The sequence below is a fragment of the Panulirus ornatus genome, chromosome 62 (genome assembly GCF_036320965.1).
Source record: "Panulirus ornatus isolate Po-2019 chromosome 62, ASM3632096v1, whole genome shotgun sequence".
Taxonomy (NCBI): domain Eukaryota; kingdom Metazoa; phylum Arthropoda; class Malacostraca; order Decapoda; family Palinuridae; genus Panulirus; species Panulirus ornatus.
The window spans coordinates 15,016,118-15,040,642 of record NC_092285.1 but is presented as its reverse complement, the minus strand read 5'-3'; the positions used below and the strand labels follow the sequence as shown (position 1 = coordinate 15,040,642).

Here is a 24,525-nt window from a genome sequence, read left to right as displayed (position 1 = left end):
GACACGCGAGGAATACGTGGGAAGTATTCTTTCACCCCTATCCCCAGGGATAATATACATATATATATACACACACACACACACACACACACACATACGCACATACACACACACACACACATACATATATATACATATGAAAAATGTAAGAAACAATTTAGAAAACAAACTTTTAGCTTGAAAAGAATGAAAAAAAATGAACGTCACATAATGGATCAACCTCTGGCTATGGAAAAGGAAATGTACAATTTATTCACACAAACGTCAATAGCAGTTCTCATCAATTTCACCAATGAATCAATAAGCTTCAATGTCTAAGCTACATTCTTCTCCAACTTCACTATTTTCTTGTCAAAACACCATGCATGAAAACTATCACTCCAGTAACACAACTGTTCAGCGTTCGTCTTTCCTTCGACCAATGGTGACGGGAAGGGTTGATCCGGACTAGGACGTTGGGCACAGTCACGAACTGGAACTCTGCATGCTTGGCGTTGGGGAAGTACACCTCAGGTTTCCAGATGGCCTTGACGAGGTTGGGATCGTTCAGGTCCAACGGCTGTTATCATCTGTTAACTCTTCGTGGCGTTCCTTCCCTCCTCCAGCGGACAGACACTCCCTCTTTATTATATTTGTGGTTTTTCATGAGTGGTGAATGAAAGTTCATGTCAGATGTACCTACTTGTTCTTGTGTTTGTAGGAAACCATTGTTTGGTACTTAAAGGAAGGTTGCCCATTCACAGCCATCTCCAAACACTATATCACCTAATATATTGCTATCTTTTGGTGTCAAGACACTAGACTAAGTAAAACATCCCCTTCCCCCAGAGAAATAGTATGTTTGGTGGTTTGGAGAACAGAAGAAATCCAGCTGCCCATTACCTCAAATAAAAAATTAAAAAGTTACATTTTGACATTAATAAGGGTTTTCTTCCCAGCCACCTAAGGCAAAAATTGTCCAAGTGAACAGGACCAGAAAAAGAACAAAGTAACATTTATAGTAACATAATTATTCCAGGAATGCTACATATTTTTAACAGTTGCCTGTTGCTTGAATGAAAGTTAGTGTTAAGAGAATCAGGTTAGTGCTGCTTAAATGTCTGTAGATACTAAATCCTTCCAGGATACGACTGATGCATATAGAGGAGGAAAAAAAGGAAAAGAAGTAGGTAAACAGGAGACAGAGAAACAAGAATTATGGTCATAAGGGTCATCATACTGTATGCTTTCCTTTGGTGTTACTGGACTGTGCCTGCATGAAGTTACACCATGAGTGAAAAGTCACCTTGAATAAGATTGTATCATTCTGTTGAAAAATGAGTACAAATTCCTCAAAGAACTTCTCACTCCATGGAGACCATCATTTCCTTGCTGCTGATTTTACCAGAGCCTTAAAGCTGCAGGTGCCTTGTAAAAGGTTTGTGGAGTTATGTAGTGAAAAACTATGCCTTATGTATGCAAATAATCTCATGCTTAGTATTATCTAAAGTCCCATCCTCATAGCAATGGTAGGAAACCCAGTAGTGATTCTTGTAGAATATACTGATGAATTCTGTGTATAGATTTAAGTACCTAGTTGTTTCCTAAGATAATGGTTGCTCTGTGTACTATACAAATGAATTTGACAAGGTAAAGAGATGAGAGGTTGCTAGCAAGATCAATACCATAACTTGTAAATCAGCATGAAAATTGGTAAGAATAGGTAGCAAAGTAGACATCAATATGGTTTTATTGAGTTTTAAGAGCATACATACAATCTCTCCTTGTTATGCACAACACTTAACTCACAGTTCATTCTTTGTTACTTTAGATTTTCCTTTGTTGAGTGCTATGTGCTAACCCTTTTGGCAAAATAGTAGGAACAATGGATAGTAGCAGGTAGAAGCATTTACATAGGAGCATTAGGTAGAAACATCAGGTGGAAGTAGTAGGTAGGAACATTAGGCAGGCATATTAAGTAGTAGTCAGTAGGAATATTAAGTAGGAGCCTCTGCAAACACTGCATTAGACTTGCCCTCTGCCAGAGGCATGTTAAATTAAGGCACTAAAGGCTAAGAAGTGGCACTGGATTTCACTGGTAATGTAGATTCTATTACCATGGCCATCCCCTTGAGGGAGTTCCTGAAGGGAACAGGCATCAGAGATATAGACAGAAGATATATTAGAAAGTCACACAATTGGAGTTGTATTATTTTTTTATTATACCTAATCGCTGTTTCCCACATCAGCGAGGTAGTACCAGGAAACAGACAGAGAATGGCCCATCCACTCATTTACACAATTATTTATTTATTCATTATACTTTTTCGGTCTCACGTTATCGGAGCAGCACAAGTAAACAGATGAAAGAATGGCCCAACCCACCCACATGCACATAAATATATCCATATATTCCTACACCTGGGGATAGGGGAGAAAAAATATTTCCCGTGCATTCCTCAACTGTCATAGAAGGCCACTAAAGTGGACGGGAGCGGGGGTCCAGAAACCCTCCCCTCCTTCTATTTTGACTTTCTAAAAGGGGAAACAGAAGGAGTCACGCGGGGAGTGCTCATCCTCCTCGAAGGCTCAGATTGGGATGTCTAAATGTGTGTGGATGTAACCAAGATGAGAAAAAAGGAGAGATAGGTAGTATGTTTGAGGAAAGGAACCTGGATGTTTTGGCTCTGAGTGAAACGAAGCTCAAGGGTAAAGGGGAAGAGTGGTTTGGGAATGTCTTGGGAGTAAAGTCAGGGGTTAGTGAGAGGACAAGAGCAAGGGAAGGAGTAGCACTACTCCTGAAACAGGAGTTGTGGGAGTATGTGATAGAGTGTAAGAAAGTAAATTCTAGATTGATATGGGTAAAACTGAAAGTTGATGTAGAGAGATGGGTGATTATTGGTGCATATGCACCTGGGCATGAGAAGAAAGATCATGAGAGGCAAGTGTTTTGGGAGCAGCTGAATGAGTGTGTCAGTGGTTTCGATGCACAAGACCGGGTTATAGTGATGGGTGATTTGAATGCAAAGGTGAGTAATGTGGCAGTTGAGGGAATAATTGATATACATGGGGTGTTCAGTGTTGTAAATGGAAATGGTGAAGAGCTTGAGGATTTATGTGCTGAAAAAGGACTGGTGATTGGGAATACCTGGTTTAAAAAGCGAGATATACATAAGTATACGTATGTAAGTACGAGAGATGGCCAGAGAGTGTTACTGGATTACATGTTAATTGATAGGCGCGCGAAAGAGAGACTTTTGGATGTTAATGTGCTGAGAGGTGCAACTGGAGGGATGTCTGACCATTATCTTGTGGAGGCGAAGGTTAAGATTTGTAGGGGTTTTCAGAAAAGAAGAGAGAATGTTGGGGTGAAGAGAGTGGTGATAGTAAGTGAGCTTGGGAAGGAGACTTGTGTGAGGAAGTACCAGGAGAGACTGAGTGCAGAATGGAAAAAGGTGAGAACAAAGGAGGTAAGGGGAGTGGGGGAGGAATGGGATGTATTTAGGGAAGCAGTGATGGCTTGCGCAAAATATGCTTGTGGCATGAGAAACGTGGGAGGTGGGTTGATTAGAAAAGGTAGTGAGTGGTGGGATGAAGAAGTAAGATTACTAGTGAAAGAGAAGAGAGAGGCATTTGGACAATTTTTGCAGGGAAATAATGCAAATGAGTGGGAGATGTATAAAAGAAAGAGGCAGGAGGTCAAGAGAAAGGTGCAAGAGGTGAAAAAGAGGGCAAATGAGAGTTGGGTGAGAGAGTATCATTAAATTTTAGGGAGAACAAAAAGATGTTCTGGAAGGAGGTAAATAAAGTGCATAAGACAAGGGAGCAAATGGGAACTTCAGTGAAGGGGGCAAATGGGGAGGTGATAACAAGTAGTGGTGATGTGAGAAGGAGATGGAGTGAGTATTTTGAAGGTTTGTTGAATGTGTTTGATGATAGAGTGGCAGATATAGGGTGTTTTGATCGAGGTGGTGTGCAGAGTGAGAGGGTTAGGGAAAATGATTTGGTAAACAGAGAACAGGTAGTAAAAGCTTTGCGGAAGATGAAAGCCAGCAAGGCAGCAGGTTTGGATGGTATTGCAGTGGAATTTATTAAAAAAAGGGGGTGACTGTATTGTTGACTGGTTGGTAAGGTTATTTAATGTATGTATGATTCATGGTGAGGTGCCTGAGGATTGGTGGAAAGCTTGCATAGTGCCATTGTACAAAGGCAAAGGGGATAAGAGTGAGTGCTCAAATTACAGAGGTATAAGTTTGTTGAGTATTCCTGGTAAATTATTTGGGAGGGTATTGATTGAGAGGGTGAAGGCATGTACAGAGCACCAGATTGGGGAAGAGCAGTGTGGTTTCAGAAGTGGTAGAGGATGTGTGGATCAGGTGTTTGCTTTGAAGAATGTATGTGAGAAATGCTTAGAAAAGCAAATGGATTTGTATGTGGCATTTATGGATAAGGAGAAGGCATATGATAGAGTTGATAGAGATGCTCTGTGGAAGGTATTAAGAATATATGGTGTGGGAGGCAGGTTGTTAGAAGCAGTGAAAAGTTTTTATCGAGGATGTAAGGCATGTGTACGTGTAGGAAGAGAGGAAAGTGATTGGTTCTCAGTGAATGTAGGTTTGCGGCAGGGGAGTGTGATGTCTCCATGGTTGTTTAATTTGTTTATGGATGGGGTTGTTAGGGAGGTGAATGCAAGAGTTTTGGAAAGAGGGGCAAGTATGAAGTCTGTTGTGGATGAGAGAGCTTGGGAAGTGAGTCAGTTGTTGTTCGCTGATGATACAGCGCTGGTGGCTGATTCATATGAGAAACTGCAGAAGCTGGTGACTTTGTTTGGTAAAGTGTGTGAAAGAAGAAAGTTAAGAGTAAATGTGAATAAGAGCAAGGTTATTAGGTACAGTAGGGTTGAGGGTCAAGTCAATTGGGAGGTAAGTTTGAATGGAGAAAAACTGGAGGAAGTAAAGTGTTTTAGAAATCTGGGAGTGGATCTGGCAGCAGATGGAACCATGGAAGCGGAAGTGGATCATAGGGTGGGGGAGGGGGCGAAAATCCTGGGAGCCTTGAAGAATGTGTGGAAGTCGAGAACATTATCTTGGAAAGCAAAAATGGGTATGTTTGAAGGAATAGTGGTTCCAACAATTTTGTATGGTTGCGAGGCGTGGGCTATGGATAGAGTTGTGCGAGGAGGATGGATGTGCTGGAAATGAGATGTTTGAGGACAATGTGTGGTGTGAGGTGGTTTGATCGAGTAAGAAACGTAAGGGTAAGAGAGATGTGTGGAAATAAAAAGAGCGTGGTTGAGAGAGCAGAAGAGGGTGTTTTGAAATGGTTTGGGCACATGGAGAGAATGGGTGAGGAAAGATTGACCAAGAGGATATATGTGTCGGAGGTGGAGGGAACAAGGAGAAGTGGGAGACCAAATTGGAGGTGGAAAGATGGAGTGAAAAAGATTTTGTGTGATTGGGGCCTGAACATGCAGGAGGGTGAAAGGAGGGCAAGGAATAGAGTGAATTGGATCGATGTGGTATACCGGGGTTGATGTGCTGTCAGTGGATTGAATCAGGGCATGTGAAGCGTCTGGGGTAAACCATGGAAAGCTGTGTAGGTATGTATATTTGCGTGTGTGGACGTGTATGTATATACATGTGTATGGGGGTGGGTTGGGCCATTTCTTTCATCTGTTTCCTTGCGCTACCTCGCAAACGCGGGAGACAGCGACAAAGCAAAAAAAAAAAAAAAAAATATATATATATATATATATATATATATATATATATATATATATATATATATATATATATATATATATATATGCAATTGAGTGGGAGATGTCTAAAAGAAAGAGACAGGAGGTCAAGAGAAAGGTGCAAGAGGTGAAAAAGAGGGCAAATGAGAGTTGGGGTGAGAGAGTATCATTAAATTTTAGGGAGAATAAAAAGATGTTCTGGAAGGAGGTAAATAAAGTGCGTAAGAGAAGGGAGCAAATGGGAACTTCAGTGAAGGGCGCAAATGGGGAGGTGATAACAAGTAGTGGTGATGTGAGGAGATGGAGTGAGTATTTTGAAGGTTTGTTGAATGTGTTTGATGATAGAGTGGCAGATATGGGGTGTTTTGGTCGAGGTGGTGTGCAAAGTGAGAGAGTTAGGGAAAATGATTTGGTAAACAGAGAAGAGGTAGTAAAAGCTTTACGGATGATGAAAGCCGGCAAGGCAGCAGGTTTGGATGGTATTGCAGTGGAATTTATTAAAAAAGGGGGTGACTGTATTATTGACTGGTTGGCAAGGTTATTTAATGTATGTATGACTCATGGTGAAGTGCCTGAGGATTGGCGGAATGCGTGCATAGTGCCATTGTACAAAGGCAAAGGGAATAAGAGTGAGTGCTCAAATTACAGAGGTATAAGTCTGTTGAGTATTCCTGGTAAATTATATGGGAGGGTATTGATTGAGAGGGTGAAGGCATGTACAGAACATCAGATTGGGGAAGAGCAGTGTGGTTTCAGAAGTGGTAGAGGATGTGTGGATCAGGTGTTTGCTTTGAAGAATGTATGTGAGAAATACTTAGAAAAGCAAATGGATTTGTATGTAGCATTTATGGATCTGGAGAAGGCATATGATAGAGTTGATAGAGATGCTCTGTGGAAGGTATTAAGAATATATGGTGTGGGAGGCAAGTTGTTAGAAGCAGTGAAAAGTTTTTATCGAGGATGTAAGGCATGTGTACGTGTAGGAAGAGAGGAAAGTGATTGGTTCTCTGTGAATGTAGGTTTGCGGCAGGGGTATGTGATGTTTCCATGGTTGTTTAATTTGTGTATGGATGGGGTTGTTAGGGAGGTGAATGCTAGAGTTTTGGAAAGAGGGGCAAGTATGAAGTCTGTTGGGGATGAGAGAGCTTGGGAAGTGAGTCAGTTGTTGATCGCTGATGATACAGCGCTGGTGGCTGATTCATGTGAGAAATTGCAGAAGCTGGTGACTGAGTTTGGTAAAGTGTGTGAAAGAAGAAAGTTAAGAGTAAATGTGAATAAGAGCAAGGTTATTAGGTACAGTAGGGTTGAGGGTCACGTCAATTGGGAGGTAAGTTTGAATGGAGAAAAACTGGAGGAAGTAAAGTGTTTTAGATATCTGGGAGTGGATCTGGCAGCGGATGGAACCATGGAAGCGGAAGTGGATCATAGGGTGGGGGAGGGGGCGAAAATCCTGGGAGCCTTGAAGAATGTGTGGAAATCGAGAACATTATCTCGGAAAGCAAAAATGGGTATGATTGAAGGAATAGTGGTTCCAACAATTTTGTATGGTTGCGAGGCGTGGGCTATGGATAGAGTTGTGCGCAGGAGGGTGGATGTGCTGGAAATGAGATGTTTGAGGACAATGTGTGGTGTGAGGTGGTTTGATCGAGTAAGTAACGTAAGGGTAAGAGAGATGTGTGGAAATAAAAAGAGCGTGGTTGAGAGAGCAGAAGAGGGTGTTTTGAAATGGTTTGGGCACATGGAGAGAATGAGTGAGGAAAGATTGTCCAAGAGGATATATGTGTTGGAGGTGGAGGGAACGAGGAGAAGTGGGAGACCAAATTTGAGGTGGAAAGATGGAGTGAAAAAGAATTTGTGTGATCAGGGCCTGAACATGCAGGAGGGTGAAAGGAGGGCAAGGAATAGAGTGAATTGGATCGATGTGGTATACCGGGGTTGACGTGCTGTCAGTGGATTGAATCAGGGCATGTGAAGCGTCTGGGGTAAACCATGGAAAGCTGTGTAGGTATGTATATTTGCGTGTGTGGACGTATGTATATACATGTGTATGGGGGTGGGTTGGGCCATTTCTTTCGTCTGTTTCCTTGCGCTACCTCGCAAACGCGGGAGACAGCGACAAAGCAAAAAAAAAAAAAAAAAAAAAATATATATATATATATATATATATATATATATATATATATATATATATATATATATATATATATATTTTCTTTTTCTTTTAAACTATTCGCCATTTCCCGCGTTAGCGAGGTAGCATTAAGAACAGAGGACTGGGCCTTTGAGGGAATACCCTCACCTGGCCCAATTCTCTGTTCCTTCTTTTGGAAAATAAAAAAAAAAAAACGAGAGGGGAGGATTTCCAGGCCCCCGCTCCCTCCCCTTTTAGTCGCCTTCTACGACACGCAGGGAATACGTGGGAAGTATTCTTAATCCCCTATCCCCAGGGATGCATATATATATATATATATATATATATATATATATATATATATATATATATATATGCAATTGAGTGAGAGATGTATAAAAGAAAGAGACAGGAGGTCAAGAGAAAGGTGCAAGAGGTGAAAAAGAGGGCAAATGAGAGTTGGGGTGAGAGAGTATCATTAAATTTTTGGGAGAATAAAAAGATGTTCTGGAAGGAGGTAAATAAAGTGCGTAAGACAAGGGAGCAAATGGGAACTTCAGTGAAGGGCGCAAATGGGGAGGTGATAACAAGTAGTGGTGATGTGAGAAGGAGATGGAGAGAGTATTTTGAAGGTTTGTTGAATGTGTTTGATGATAGAGTGGCAGATATAGGGTGTTTTGGTCGAGGTGGTGTGCAAAGTGAGACGGTTAAGGAAAATGATTTGGTAAACAGAGAAGAGGTAGTAAAAGCTTTGCGGAAGATGAAAGCCGGCAAGGCAGCAGGTTTGGATGGTATTGCAGTGGAATTTATTAAAAAAAGGGGGTGACTGTATAATTGACTGGTTGGTAAGGTTATTTAATGTATGTATGACTCATGATGAAGTGCCTGAGGATTGGCGAAATGCGTGCATAGTGCCATTGTACAAAGGCAAAGGGGATAAGAGTGAGTGCTCAAATTACAGAGGTATAAGTTTGTTGAGTATTCCTGGTAAATTATATGGGAGGGTATTGATTGAGAGGGTGAAGGCATGTACAGAGCATCAGATTGGGGAAGAGCAGTGTGGTTTCAGAAGTGGTAGAGGATGTGTGGATCAGGTGTTTGCTTTGAAGAATGTATGTGAGAAATACTTAGAAAAGCAAATGGATTTGTATGTAGCATTTATGGATCTGGAGAAGGCATATGATAGAGTTGATAGAGTTGCTCTGTGGAAGGTATTAAGAATATATGGTGTAGGAGGCAAGTTGTTAGAAGCAGTGAAAAGTTTTTATCGAGGATGTAAGGCATGCGTACATGTAGGAAGAGAGGAAAGTGATTGGTTCTCAGTGAATGTAGGTTTGCGGCAGGGGTGTGTGATGTCTCCATGGTTATTTAATTTGTTTATGGATGGGGTTGTTAGGGAGGTGAATGCAAGAGTTTTGGAAAGAGGGGCAAGTATGAAGTCTGTTGGGGATGAGAGAGCTTGGGAAGTGAGTCAGTTGTTGTTCGCTGATGATACAGCGCTGGTGGCTGATTCATGTGAGAAACTGCAGAAGCTGGTGACTTTGTTTGGTAAAGTGTGTGAAAGAAGAAAGTTAAGAGTAAATGTGAATAAGAGCAAGGTTATTAGGTACAGTATGGTTGAGGGTCAAGTCAATTGGGAGGTAAGTTTGAATGGAGAAAAACTGGAGGAAGTAAAGTGTTTTAGATATCTGGGAGTGGATCTGGCAGCGGATGGAACCATGGAAGTGGAAGTGGATCATAGGGTGGGGGAGGGGGCGAAAATCCTGGGAGCCTTGAAGAATATGTGGAAGTCGAGAACATTATCTCGGAAAGCAAAAATGGGTATGTTTGAAGGAATAGTGGTTCCAACAATGTTGTATGGTTGCGAGGCGTGGGCTATGGATAGAGTTGTGCGCAGGAGGATGGATGTGCTGGAAATGAGATGTTTGAGGACAATGTGTGGTGTGAGGTGGTTTGATTGAGTAAGTAACGTAAGGGTAAGAGAGATGTGTGGAAATAAAAAGAGCGTGGTTGAGAGAGCAGAAGAGGGTGTTTTGAAATGGTTTGGGCACGTGGAGAGAATGAGTGAGGAAAGATTGACCAAGAGGATATATGTGTCGGAGGTGGAGGGAACGAGGAGAAGTGGGAGACCAAATTGGAGGTGGAAAGATGGAGTGAAAAAGATTTTGTGTGATCGGGGCCTGAACATGCAGGAGGGTGAAAGGAGGGCAAGGAATAGAGTGAATTGGATCGATGTGGTATACCGGGGTTGACGTGCTGTCAGTGGATTGAATCAGGGCCTGTGAAGCGTCTGGGGTAAACCATGGAAAGCTGTGTAGGTATGTATATTTGCGCATGTGGACGTATGTATATACATGTGTATGGGGGTGGGTTGGGCCATTTCTTTCATCTGTTTCCTTGCCCTACCTCACAAACGCGGGAGACAGCGAAAAAAAAAATATGTGTGTGTGTGTGTGTGTGTTTGTGGTGTGAGGTGGTTTGATCGAGTAAGTAATGAAAGGATGAGAGGGATGTGTGGTAGTAAAAAGAGTGTGGTTGAGAGAGCAGAGGAGGGTGTGTTGAAGTTGTTTGGACACATGGAGAGAATGAGTGAGGAAAGATTGACAAGGAGGATATATGCGAGAGACCAAATTGGAGGTGGAAGGATGGCGTGAAAAAGATTTTGAGCGATCGGGGCCTGAAAATACAGGAGGGTGAAAGGTATGCAAGGAATAGAGTGAATTGGAATGATGTGGTATACCGGGGTTGATGTGCTCTCAGTGGATTGAACCAGAGCATGTAATGCATCTGGGGTAAACCATGGAAAGGTCTGTGGGGCCTGGATGTGGAAAGGGAGCTGTGGTTTTCGATGCATTATACATGACAGCTAGAGACTGAGTGTGAACAAATGTGGCCTTTTTTGTTTTTTCCTGGCACAACCTCACTGGAGGGGGGAATGTTGTTTCCTGTGTGGCTGGGTAGCGACGGGAATGGATGAAGGCAGCAAGTGTGAAGGAGGGAGTGGGAGGCTGGAAATCCTCCCCTCTCATTTTTTAATTTTCCAAAAGAGGAACAGAGAAGGGGGCCATGTGAAGATATTCCCTCAAAGGCTCAGTACTGTGTTCTTAACACTACCTCGCTAATGCGGGAGATGGCAAATGGTATGAAAAAAAATACATATATGTACATGAGTGGTTGGGTCATTCTTTGTTTCCTTACGCTACCTTGCTGACATGGGAAACAGCGAATAAGTATAATAACAATAAAGAATATATTCATGTATGTGTTTGTATATGAGTGGATGGGCCATTCTTTTCTTCATCTCTTTCCTGGTGTTACCTCGCTGACGTGGGAAACAGCGATTAAGTAAAAGGCGTGCAAGGAATAGAGTGAATTGGAACAATGTGGTATACCGGGGTCAACATGCTGTCAGTGGATTGAACCAGGGCATGTGAAGTGTCGGGGGTAAACCGTGGAAAGTTCTGTGGGGCCAGGCTGTGGAAAGGGAGCTGTGGTTTCGGTGTATTATTACATGACAGCTAGAGACTGAGTGTGAACGAATGTGGCCTTTGTTGTCTTTTCCTAGCGCTACCTCGCACACATGCGGGGGGAGGGGGTTGTTATTTCATGTAAGGCGGGGTGGCGATAGGAACAAATAAAGGCAGACAGTATGAATTATGAACATGTGTATATATGTATATGTCTGTGTGTGTATATATATGTAAACATTGAGATGTATAGGTATGTATATGTACGTGTGTGGACATGTATGTATGTACATGTGTATGTGGGTGGGTTGGGCCATTCTTTCGTCTGTTTCCTTGTGCTACCTTGCTAACACGGGAGACAGCGACAAAGCAAAATAAATAAATAAATAAAATATTTTTTTTTATTTTTTTTTTTGCTTTGTCGCTGTCTCCCGCGTTTGCGAGGTAGCGCAAGGAAACAGACGAAGGAAATGGCCCAACCCACCCCCATACACATGTATATACATACGTCCACACACGCAAATGTACATACCTACACAGCTTTCCATGGTTTACCCCAGACGCTTCACATGCCCTGATTCAATCCACTGACAGCACGTCAACCCCAGTATACCACATCAATACAATTCACTCTATTCCTTGCCCTTCTTTCACCCTCCTGCATGTTCAGGCCCCAATCACACAAAATCTTTTTCACTCCATCTTTCCACCTCCAATTTGGTCTCCCACTTCTCGTTCCCTCCACCTCCGACACATATATCCTCTTGGTCAATCTTTCCTCACTCATTCTCTCCATGTGCCCAAACCATTTCAAAACACCCTCTTCTGCTCTCTCAACCACGCTCTTTTTATTTCCACACATCTCTCTTACCCTTACGTTACTTACTCGATCAAACCACCTCACACCACACATTGTCCTCAAACATCTCATTTCCAGCACATCCATCCTCCTGCGCACAACTCTATCCATAGCCCACGCCTCGCAACCATACAACATTGTTGGAACCACTATTCCTTCAAACGTACCCATTTTTGCTTTCCGAGATAATGTTCTCGACTTCCACACATTCTTCAAGGCTCCCAGGATTTTCGCCCCCTCCCCCACACTATGATCCACTTCCGCTTCCATGGTTCCATCCACTGCCAGATCCACTCCCAGATATCTAAAACACTTTACTTCACTTTACTTCCTCCAGTTTTTCTCCATTCAAACTTACCTCCCAATTGACTTGACCCTCAACCCTACTGTACCTAATTACCTTGCTCTTATTCACATTCACTCTTAACTTTCTTCTTTCACACACTTTACCAAACTCAGTCACCAGCTTCTGCAGTTTCTCACATGAATCAGCCACCAGCGCTGTATCATCAGCGAACAACAACTGACTCACTTCCCAAGCGCTCTCATCCCCAACAGACTTCATACTTGCCCCTCTTTCCAAAACTCTTGCATTCACCTCCCCAACAACCCCATCCATAAAGAAATTAAACAACCATGGAGACATCACACACCCCTGCCGCAAACCTACATTCACTGAGAACCAATCACTTTCCCCTCTTCCTACACGTACACATGCCTTACATCCTCGATAAAAACTTTTCACTGCTTCTAACAACTTGCCTCCCACACCATATATTCTTAATACCTTCCACAGAGCATCTCTGTCAACTCTATCATATGCCTTCTCCAGATCCATAAATGCTACATACAAATCCATTTGCTTTTCTAAGCATATATATATATATATATATATATATATATATATATATATATATATATATATATATATATATATTTTTTTTTTTTTATATATATTATATCCTAGCCTGAACCAGGTACCCGTTTTATCCACCAACCCCTAAGGGTGGATGAACAGCTGGATTGACTGTGGTCCGATGGCCGCAATCAGGATTCGAACCTATGTGCTCGACCCTGTGCTACCCGTGAATGCTGATGCCACATACCCGAAACTGAATGTAATATACCTAGATATATGTAAAATGAACATCTTGTCCACGTACTCGGATTTACAATTAACTACTAAGGAATTACTTCAAGGAAATTTATGATGTAGTTCTCTGGTGACAAAGTACTATATCAACCACTGCTTCCTTGTAGTGCTACATAACTTCCTTTTTAAATGTACAGGTAGGGTGGACTGCATCATTCGTATATCTATCTGGCCATGGCTGCAGCCTATGTAAGGCTGTTGGCCCTGAGTAGTTTACTTCTCGTAACAGTTTGAGAGATAGTTGATATTGGTCAACGTATGCGAGCTGTTTGATTAAGTTTCAATATAGTTGATTACCTAAATGCACAAGCATTTTTTTTTTTTAACCATTTCTTGACAGAAGACAAGGGAGAGATAAGCGTGACAGAAATTGAGATAATGACATAATCTGGGTGAGCTGATTCATTCATATCTGTGTATATATCATATCTATCTCCATTTCTTTAAATACACATCAAGCAGCATGCATGGTCTCTATGTTGTCTTCCTTACATTCAGTCGCATTATACGTAGTCTCTATATTGTTTTCATATCCGGTCGCATGTATGGTTTCTAAGTTATCTTCTTCAAATCCAGTCATAATATGTTGTTCTTTAATTTTTGTCCTTCAGTTCCGAGTTCATTATGAGCTTCTGGCTTGTCAAAGCAACAACAGATTTTTCGTTTCAACTCCTTCCGTTGAAGCATGTATGTTACTTATACACAATGTAACTATCTGCTCTCGCATTTACCTTTCTGAGCATTCATGTCACTTCAAGGCGAACCAAACTATAACGTGTTACAATCATTTATTGCTTTCGTGGCCTTGCTGTTGTCGCAGGTGCAAAACATGTTCAGTCTAACGTTTATCCTTTGATCTGACACAACATACTGTGACGCTGACTGTTTCCTTACCATCCCCTCTCCCTAATGCTGATAACAACAAATCACATGGCAGCAGATACCATCACCAGATCACTCTGGTTTATATACATTCTTTATAGTAATTGCTATTGGTATGTGCGAAGAGTTTTACACTAATGGGGCCTTGTCTCAAGCTTATAGTCACTCATATATATATATATATATATATATATATATATATATATATATATATATATATATATATATATTATACTTTGTCGATATCTCCCGCGTTAGCGAGGTAGCGCAAGATACAGACGAAAGAATGGCCCAACCCACCCACATGCACATGTATATATATACACGTCCACACACGCACATATACATACCTATACATTTCAAGGTATACGTATGTATACACACAGACATATACATACCTATACATTTCAACGTATACATATATATACACACACAGACATATACATATATACACATGGACATAATTCATCCTTGCTGCCTTTATTCATTCCTGTCGCCACCCCGCCACAAATGAAAATGACACCCCACTCCCCCCGCACGCACGCGAGGTAGCGCTAGGAAAAGACAACAAAGGCCACATTCGTTCACACTCAGTCTCTTGCTGTCATGTATAATGCACTAAAACCACATCTCCCTTTCCACATCCAGGCCTGTAAAAACTTTCCATGGTTTACCCCAGACGCTTCACATGCCCTAATTCAATCTATTGACAGCACGTCGACCCCGGTATACCACATCGTTCCAATTCACTCTATTCTTGGCACACCTTTTACCCTCCTGCATGTTCAGGCCGATCGCTCAAAATCTTTTTCACTCCATCATTCCACCTCTAATTTGGTCTCCCACTCCTCGTTCCCTCCACCTCTGACACATACATCCTCTTTATCATTCTTTCCTCACTCATTCTCTCCGTGTGACCAAACCATTTCAATACACCCTTTTCTGCTCTCTCAATCACACTCTTTTTATTACCACACATCTCTCACCCTTTCATTACTAACTCGATCAAGCCACCTCACACCACCTATTGACCTCAAACATCTCATTTCCAACACATCCACCCTCCTCCGCACAACCCTATCTATAGCCCATTCCTCACAACCATATAATATTGTTGGAACCACTATTCCTTCAAACATACCCATTTTTGCTTTCCGAGCCAACGTTCTGGCCTTCCACACATTCTTCAACGCTTCCAGAACTTTATATATATATATATATATATATATATATATATATATATATATATATATATATATATATATATACATACATACAAACGTACATACATACATACACATACAGATCTTCATGCTTGCCTCCAATCCATTCCCGGCACCAACTCGCCTCACAGGAAACAACATCGCTGCCTCCTACTTCATCGGGGTACCGCCAGGAAAACAGACAAAAAGGGCCACATTCGTTCACAGTCTCTAGCTGTCATATGCAGTGCACCGAAACCACAGTTCCCTATCCACATCCAGGCGCCACAGACCTTTCCAGGGTTTAGCCCAGAGGTTTCACATGCCCTGGTTCAGGCCATTGATGGCATGTCGACCCCGGTATACCACTCGTTCCAATTCACTCTATTCTATGCACGCCTTACACCCTCCAGTATACGCACCTTCATATACCACATAACGCCCTCGTAGAGAAAGGATTCGAACTTTACTCTGTTGTATGGTAGGTGGTTTCACTAACCTCGGTTATGCTGCCTATAACAGATTACCCACTTACCACGCAAGTGCTAAAAGGTTCTAATCTTTGCTGTTGGAGGGCATTATGTGTCCTATGAAAATATGTATTCATATGCCCTATAATTGTCTTCATATACCTCCATGATATGAAAGCTGGGTGTGATTCGTGGGGTCGTATTACTAACCACGACACCACGGAGACCTGTATGAGAACATTGATGGGAAATGGGCAAATTATTCCACGTGTCTTACTTTTTACGATTATTTCCAAAGTAATTCATACTTCTAGAACCTTTTAAGGTTCCGGGAGCCATAGCAATTGTAAATGTACGCATCCTGATACCTTCCCTGGCGTTGAATTAACTGCTGGTGGGATGGTTGATGGCGACTATACATCCTAAATGAGTATAAAAAAATCTTGTGCGAGACAAATATAAAGGTAGATATAGTTTAAAGGCTTCATGGTATATTCACAACAGTAAGGTCAACTTTAAAAATTTTCTGAGCCACGGCTATTTTACAAGCCAGTGTTAACTATATAATTTGCCTCGAGGGAATATCTTGATAATCGTTTACAAAGTTCCAACATTGAGTCATTACAAACAACGCGAACCCTTTTGATAACGTTTACTGTATCATTGTTCCACATAGCATATATCATCCAAAGATAATGAGGCAATTCTGTATTGGTACGAGTGGAATTCATGTGGGCACCCGGCTCATGATAAGCAATTGACTGAAAAAAAATCCTTGATTGACTATAGTATCTCCTGTTTCTCTCTGATCACCTCCGAATTATCTCCTGTTTCTCTTTGTTTATCTCCTGATCATCTGTCTCTCATTGGTTATAAGTTGACCACATCAGTTGACGAAATTATAGCTCTAGTCTCATCATCTGTGCTTTCCCACGAATGGATCTCGTTAAACTCTTCACACGAGATACACAAGTAATAAAGGTTAATTGGTTCCTAGTAGTTCACAATCAACACTCGATAACAACTGGTATGTGACATTTGAACCGTTTATTGTTTGCTTCCGAGATCTGTCTCGCACGTTCTCACTTTTATCTAGACCATGCAATCTGCTGCGTCACATGATTACTCTGTGGTCGTTGGCAACTCAAGGATGGGCCGTTTTGATGTTTATTTCCTTACACCTCGAAGCTTTGGAACTCTACTTTCTCATGTTTTTCCCAATAACTATGACCTGGAACATTTAAAACTTCTTTGTTTTTTACTTTGGAATTTCGTAAACACTTTCCTTGCCTCTTCTTTTTCCCTTTCATTGACCTCTCCATATGTAAATTAAAGGCCGGCCTTGATGTGGACTCTGGTTCGTGACTGCAGCCTCCAAAGTGGAAAAAAAGTTATTTTACTTGATCTTTGCATCCCGTGTCAGCGACAGGAAACAAAACGAAGAAAGACCCATCCACTCATACACACACATACATGCCCATACACATACATGTACATACACAAAAAAGTTGCATAAATATTTTCTTTATTGATCCTTAGGTAGGACGATTTTCTTCCTATTCAAATTTGACAAATTATGGCCAATGATTGGGGCTGCAAGGTCTTCTGGGAAGTCCATAGCCTGATGTATGTTTTGTATATTAACTAAGTACAGGCAACGGAGGCCCTAAGCAAGGCCATCTCATACACGCTATGTATATATATATATATATATATATATATATATATATATATATATATATATATATATATATATATATGAGACAAGAGTTTTCCGATACATATCAGAAAAGTTTTATGGTCACGAGTTGTCATTTGGTATTTATCCACTTAATGGAACAACATCCGGGCTCGATACCAGTCGAAGGTAGTACGTGGCAACTGATAGGAAATACGATTATATGTGCGGCCCGAGTTGCGCTGGCCCCACAGTCCAAAGGTACGCTGTGTGCTTCAGTCATGGGTAAGTGCAACTCAGGACTTGTGCTCATCCTATCATCATTATCTAACTTTATTTTCCCAGAATCGTTCTCCATGAATCAGTAACCTTCGCGGGATTCCCAAAGTCTCTCATTGAGGATTACTACACATTAGGAAGATAAAAATAAAGAGGTTTCGCTTTGCAAAAGCATTAATGATCAGACAGGAGAGTGCGATATATTATGATAGGGCTGAGGACAGACTGAAAGGTTAAAGATAGCAGATCAGAACAATAGAACGAAAGCTGGAAGGTTTACTACAGTCGCCTGTCTTTAATAGGTTATATCAATGCAAATTTCAAAGAAGAAAAGAATTGGGTTTCAAATGAAATGAGAAAAGACGAATAAATACGGACGCTGGTAAGACAACTTCCAAACATGAGGGATGCCATCTGGCCGTATGCTTTACTTGTATCTAGAGAGAAGTGCTTTTTGTGACTTTATCAATAGTGAACGTTGGGAAGGATTCAGGAGCAGCAAAGGACGTAAGGAAATGCAATTCAAGATAACGTTCAAGGAGAAAACTAACTGTACTATAGTATCGTCAGGATGGAAAAGTGAAGGAGAGGTAGGACAGAAGCTGTTACGGATACTTCTGGCCGAAGACCAGAGAAAACATTAATTGGAAGAAAGCAAGATTTTGTAATTTTGATAACGGGAACGCTTCACAGCTCTCGAAACATATTTGCAAAATTTTCCCGTGCCGTGAACACTGAATGAGAGTCGAACTAAGAGAAAATTATTCTATGTTATACCGGGTCCCTTGTACACCTTATAGCCTCAGATTAAGATTAATTGAATCATGAATGCATGAAGGGATATACTGATAGCAAGAGGGGATGTTTGCCTCTACTCCCACAACAAAAACTATTATACTCTTTGCGGTCAGAGAAGCATTCCCTGAGGAAACGCAGTAATCTTGCCAAGAAAACTGAAGATCAATTTTTCCTGAGATAGTCTGATTAGCTGTAGTAGTCATAACAGAGGTGTAAGAAACTGGTGTTGATGAAATGAATGGAAAATAACGTGTTTTATGAGAAAAGTAAAGTAGGGGATCGGTCGATTAGTTATCATAAGTATGGTTTTATCGATATTTCTCAACTGAGGATATTGTGCGCGTATCATTCCTGGGAAAATAGTATTAGACGATGAAGTGCGGATAAAACAGAGAAGTACAGTTTCCCAGAGACCAGGTAATGTGGTCCATAACCCCGAGAACGAATTACATGAACTCTTTAAGTTTGGGTTGCGACCCCAACTATCGAGATCCTTCACTAGTGAGTACCAAGACGATAACGCTACTAAAACTGAGGCTCAAACTCTCTAAGAGAACCTCTATAATAGTCACCGTTTTTATATTTCCATGTAGTTTTAGCAGTGGTTTTGATACTAATGTGTAGTAGAAGTAAAAGTGAAACAAGTGAGGTAGAGTAAGCTGGGAGTTTATCATGAAGCTGGCCTGACGCGGATAAGGCACGTGCATTATGTATCTTGTTACCAAGGTACATGGACGCATGCAGGTTGCTTTATATAAGGACGTTTATTACTTGCCATACTGCAAACCATACCCATCTCATCGTATTGGATAACATGCTTTAATTACTCTACAAGCAATATTATAGTAATTGTGAAAAATAGAATATCTATTAGTTGTGTTTGCTACGAAAATTTAGAAACTGTATATGCACGTGGCTCACGAATAACTACGTAATTTCATTGTCTAAATATGACACTGATAACACGAAAACGGGAAGTGGATGCTATCAGTCAGGCGAAAAGTTGGCAAGCGATGAACATAAGATAAATAGGGTTTGTTATTTTGTGGGATTATATGGTTATGTGCTGTCACAGAGAAGGCTCAGGTGGTATATATGATCATCATGGTTGCTATACCTAGCCAGTTACCACTACCGGCCTCCAACAGGTAGTCATCAGATAGGCTCAAGGTTTGTCTGAAGTGGAACATGTTTTGAACTTTGCTCGCTTTTTCCTTAGTCCTACTTTCTTGCTCTGTGTTCTCCATCAGGAGTAGGGAAATAATGGACTCTGTCGGAAGAAGTTCCACGACAAGGCCGTACTCCCTGTTGCAGCTGACAAGTTAGTGTAAAGAATGTAGAGATTCTCCCGCTTCCTCGCTTTTTTGTTACTGTTGATCATGATTATCTATATCTGTCAATGAAACTTATTTCCCTCTTTATCATACAGCCAACGGTAATATTGTGGGAGACATTCTCGAAGGGTTTGATGATGAGGACAGGAGGGAGGAGGTTAGGTTGACCTCAGAGCAATCATTGGCAGAGACGGTAACAGCAGGCCCTGAGGCAGATAACATGGTTCGATATTGCAACAGATGGCCCAGTTGACTCGTAAGGGATGGCGTAAGGACCAAACGTCCCGGGGATTCAGCGGCCAAGGACCACGCACGCCACTTATCCAGTCACTCTGAGTAAGCAACTTACGACCATGTGTTGTTTGACATATTCTGTAATCTGTTGAATCAACCATCTTTCACGTCCCTTTCGAAAACTGTGTGATAGTTATCCAACGTTAAGCTAGTTCTAGTATTTGTGGAGTGCTTTGTTTTTTTATTTCTTTATGTTCTGCTAACAGTGACTGTTCATCTGAGGTTGAATGTAGCCAGACCCACCCTGAACAGTGGTCATCGTCGTCCTGTAGCTCCAAGGATTACCTTCTCATCTCTGAGATCAGCTTGGATGCTCAAGCTACTGTGGACAGTTCTCTAGCTTCAGATGATCCCAGTCATAATGAAGGTGATGACAGTGGTTGGGGGAAGGATGGCTGGCCCGTCAACCGTTGTTTGCCTTTCCCGAAGTGGGGCTGCCAGTGCCCTGGGCTCAACTTTGCTAGCGTGCACCAGTACCAGACATTCCACGATCTCGTTACACACTACCTACATCAGGCTCTAGACGACCACTGTTACGACTCACTCTCCAACTTTGTTGTGTGAGTCTTGTTCACACTTCACAGTTATCAATGTAAACTCAGATTAGTGTTACATCTTAATTATTGAAGGGAACAAATATGTTGTTTAAAAAGTCTATTAGAGAGGTAATGTGAACATAGACCATAAGCAGTGGTTCATACTATATCTCAAATGTTGCCTTTGTGGTAGGTTCTGCCAAGAGTATAGGAATTCACGTGAGAAGTACCCAACATTGTTAGAGTTCTACCGTGAGTATGTTCCTGCGCTCCTACCCGGCCGCTTCAACTGTGTGGGTTTAGCTACTGACCTGGCCAGCAGACTGTCTGTCCTGGAGATTCTCTATCCAGGAGTCGTGGACGCCACCTACCAGGTAAAACACAGTGGTCGAGGAGACCTATTTCCAGCGTCCATTTCTTGTATATCCACTTATTATAAAGGGCAACTTTTTCCTTTGACCTTGTATAAACGAAGACTTGAATATTCTACTTGTACTACTAGCATCATGTTCTTCAGGTGTCGTGTGAGGATAACATAGAGAGCTTGGATTGGTACTGCTCATTTCGGGAACCTCCACTGGCGAGGTGTGTTAAGGACCACGTGCTGCTGTGTATCAAGATCATTGTGTCGAGCCGATCGGGCGTGGTGCTCCTGGACCCTGCCTTCCACATCGGCCAGCCTATCACTGTCATGGAGGACGGTCTTGAGCCACAGTCTAGTGTCATAAAGGCCAGTACAACACGTCCGGAAGTTCATAGGACATTCGAGTACCGTTTCCGGGGTGATAATCCTGCCTATGTTTTCTGGGATATGATTGAGAAGCGAGAAGGAAAGCCAGATAAGAAGTGCCCAAGTTTAATCTACGTCTGTAAGCCATACCTCTCTAGTGTGGATGTTGCTGAGCGTTGTAATCTTGTCTATCACTACAAGAGTCTACTGAGACGCAACAGTCAAGGACACCTAATTAGCGGACTTTACTTTCGTGTGCGAGATTGTCAGAACACCAATATAACTTTCTTCCATCAAGTTAATGGTGCAATTAGACATTTAAAACATCCATTAAGCTACTTTCTGGACGAAGCGTCTCGGGATGAGAAAGTGGAGGAAGTAATTAAAGCAGTTGCAGCAGGAACAGACTGGACCAAGTGCGACCTTCGCACCACTTTAGTAACTCTTGCTCACCTTCTGCAGGATAAAGATCTGGTGCAGCAAGTACATGAGTTAAACAATGCCATACATGAGATGTGTACATAATCAGAGAAAATTTTTGCATAGTTCTTTTAAACTCTGTGTAGTCAGAAGTAGGATATAGACAACAACTCTTGGTGCTTTCTGGGTATTTCAATAAGCACATATATCTAAGCTAGAACACAACTGCAGATGTCACTAGAAGTAATGATACCAATCTATAGAGCAAACTTAAATAAGCATCCTTTTCAGGCTAAGGGAATATATATATATATATATATATATATATATATATATATATATATATATATATATATATATATATATATATATACGGTTATAGAACAAGTATTGGTGTAAAAGAGTTTATTGATCTTTTAACATTGCAAGGGAACTTTGTGTACATGTCGATTAACAGAAACTGGAATTAAACTATCTTTATGGCCACCTCTCATTGTTCAATTGCTTCTTTGTTGTAACAATGTTAAATAGTATTTAGTTGAAGTATTATGTGTAAATGGTACGAGTACACATGTCCAGTGAGCTTTTTGAGATTCTTCAGTGAGTGGTGAGTATTAAATCATCTTCCCTCTTTCCTGCCAGTACATCGGTAGGGGACTTGTGTAGGCTGGGAGACATGTCTTCAAGGGTTCCCATAAGTCATGGTAGACAGGTCCTACCTCTGCGCTCCAAGGAAGAGAGTCTGGGTAATTTCTGTTGTTGTCTGTAGTTTTGAGTTTTGACAGCCAATGCGGCGATCAATAATGTTTGAACGTTTTATGTGGGAATTTCGTTTGTTTTGATGAGAATAGTTAATAGCTTACTAGTAGTAAACTAGACTGAACATCATTTTTTGAAATGTTAGTATCAGTCTTGCTTCTTGTTTTAAATGTGTGCAAAACCCCATCTTATCATTTCTGACGAGGAAACTCTTTCTCCTCTGTACTCGATGAGGGATCATGTGAGATGGTTACCCCTACTTGTCTTTTGTTTGTGGAGATCAATCCAGACTTGTTGCAGATATACGAATAATTTTTGCCGTTAGAAAGTTCACTTAAACATACGCAAGATGATAGGATAGCAAGTACAGACAATAATCCCTAAATTTTACTTTTTAATTATTCTTCCTTCGCCACAATGATAAATGGGTTAAGGTAGTACATACGGGAGGGATAAGTCCGCATGATCAGAGTACCATAGAACGGAAAATATAGGATAAGAGTGCCATTGACTAATTCTATCCAGTAATGTTGATGGACTGCACGAAAATGATCACAAGCATTTTTTTTCCCGTAAACAATGGCTTTTTATTTGCCTTGAACAGCAAAGCCGTACAATACCAACTGTACCCGCGGACCAACAGCGGTAAATGCACATCTGAACCCGCGGACCAACAGAACGGTACGGTTTACATCTGAACCCACAGACCAATAGTGGTAGAGTACATCTGTACTCGAGGACCAACAGTGTACATCTACACCCGCAGACCAACAGAGGTACAGTGTTCATTTGTACCCACTGACCAACAACGTACATCTATACCCGCGAACCAACAGTGGTACAGTGTACATCTGTACCTGAGGACCAACAGTAGAACACTGTGCATCTGTACCCGCGGACAGGCACAGTGTGCACCTATACCCACGGATCAACAGGCACAGTGTACATCTGTACCCGCGGACCAACAGTGGCACAGTGTACATCTGTACCTGCGGAACAACAGTGGTACAGTGTACATCTGTACCCGAAGACCAACAGTGGTACAGTGTACATCTTTAACCGAAGACCAACAGTGTACATCTGTACCCGCGGACCAAGTGTACATCTACCCGCGAACCAACTGGTACAGTGTACATCTGTACCCGCGAACCAACTGGTACAGTTTACATCTGTACCCGCGAACCAACTGGTACACTGTACATCTGTACCCGCGGACCAACAGTGGTACAGTACATCTGTACTTGAGGACCAACAGTGTACATCTGTACCCGAGGACCAGCAATGGTACAGTGTATATCATTAACCGAGAACCAACAGTGTACATCTGTACCCGTGGACCAACAGTGGTATAGTGTACATTTGTACCGCGGACTAACAGTGATACAGTGTACATCTGTATTTACGGACAAATATAGGGGTTAGAGCGCATCTCTACCTATGGACTTCCAAATTGGTACAGTGTAAGTTGTACCCATGGACCAGCAGATCGGTACATTGTACATCTGTACCAAAGAACTAAATCCGTCCTTAAAATTCGGCCCTGAATATATTATCCTTTTTCAACCTCACTGAATATAATTTCGTGTCGTTTACGGAGTTTTATCTCTTTAGGATGGTGTCCAGAAGGAAGACTCTCAACATATAATTTCCCCTGGTTTACAGATACTTCTCACACTAAGTATGTGTTAATACTCTCATTTCTGATTGAAGAGTAAAGTCTAAACGGTAACCATTATTTTTGGATGTATTAGTACAAAGATGCCAGTATTGTATGAAAAGAGTAGTTTCCTATTGGAATGGAAATAGAGATGATA

General features: G+C 41.5%; 1 protein-coding gene across 1 annotated transcript; it reads left to right on the top strand.

Moving 5' to 3' along the window:
- Positions 1-1,316: 1,316 nt before the first annotated feature.
- Positions 1,317-24,411, top strand: LOC139745706 (uncharacterized). Its single transcript, XM_071656144.1, has 4 exons — positions 1,317-1,417; positions 20,473-20,826; positions 20,996-21,176; positions 21,320-24,411. The coding sequence occupies exons 1-4, from the start codon at positions 1,317-1,319 to the stop codon at positions 22,055-22,057; spliced, it is 1,374 nt and encodes a 457-aa protein (XP_071512245.1). The 3' UTR covers positions 22,058-24,411.
- The last annotated feature ends 114 nt before the right edge of the window (positions 24,412-24,525 follow it).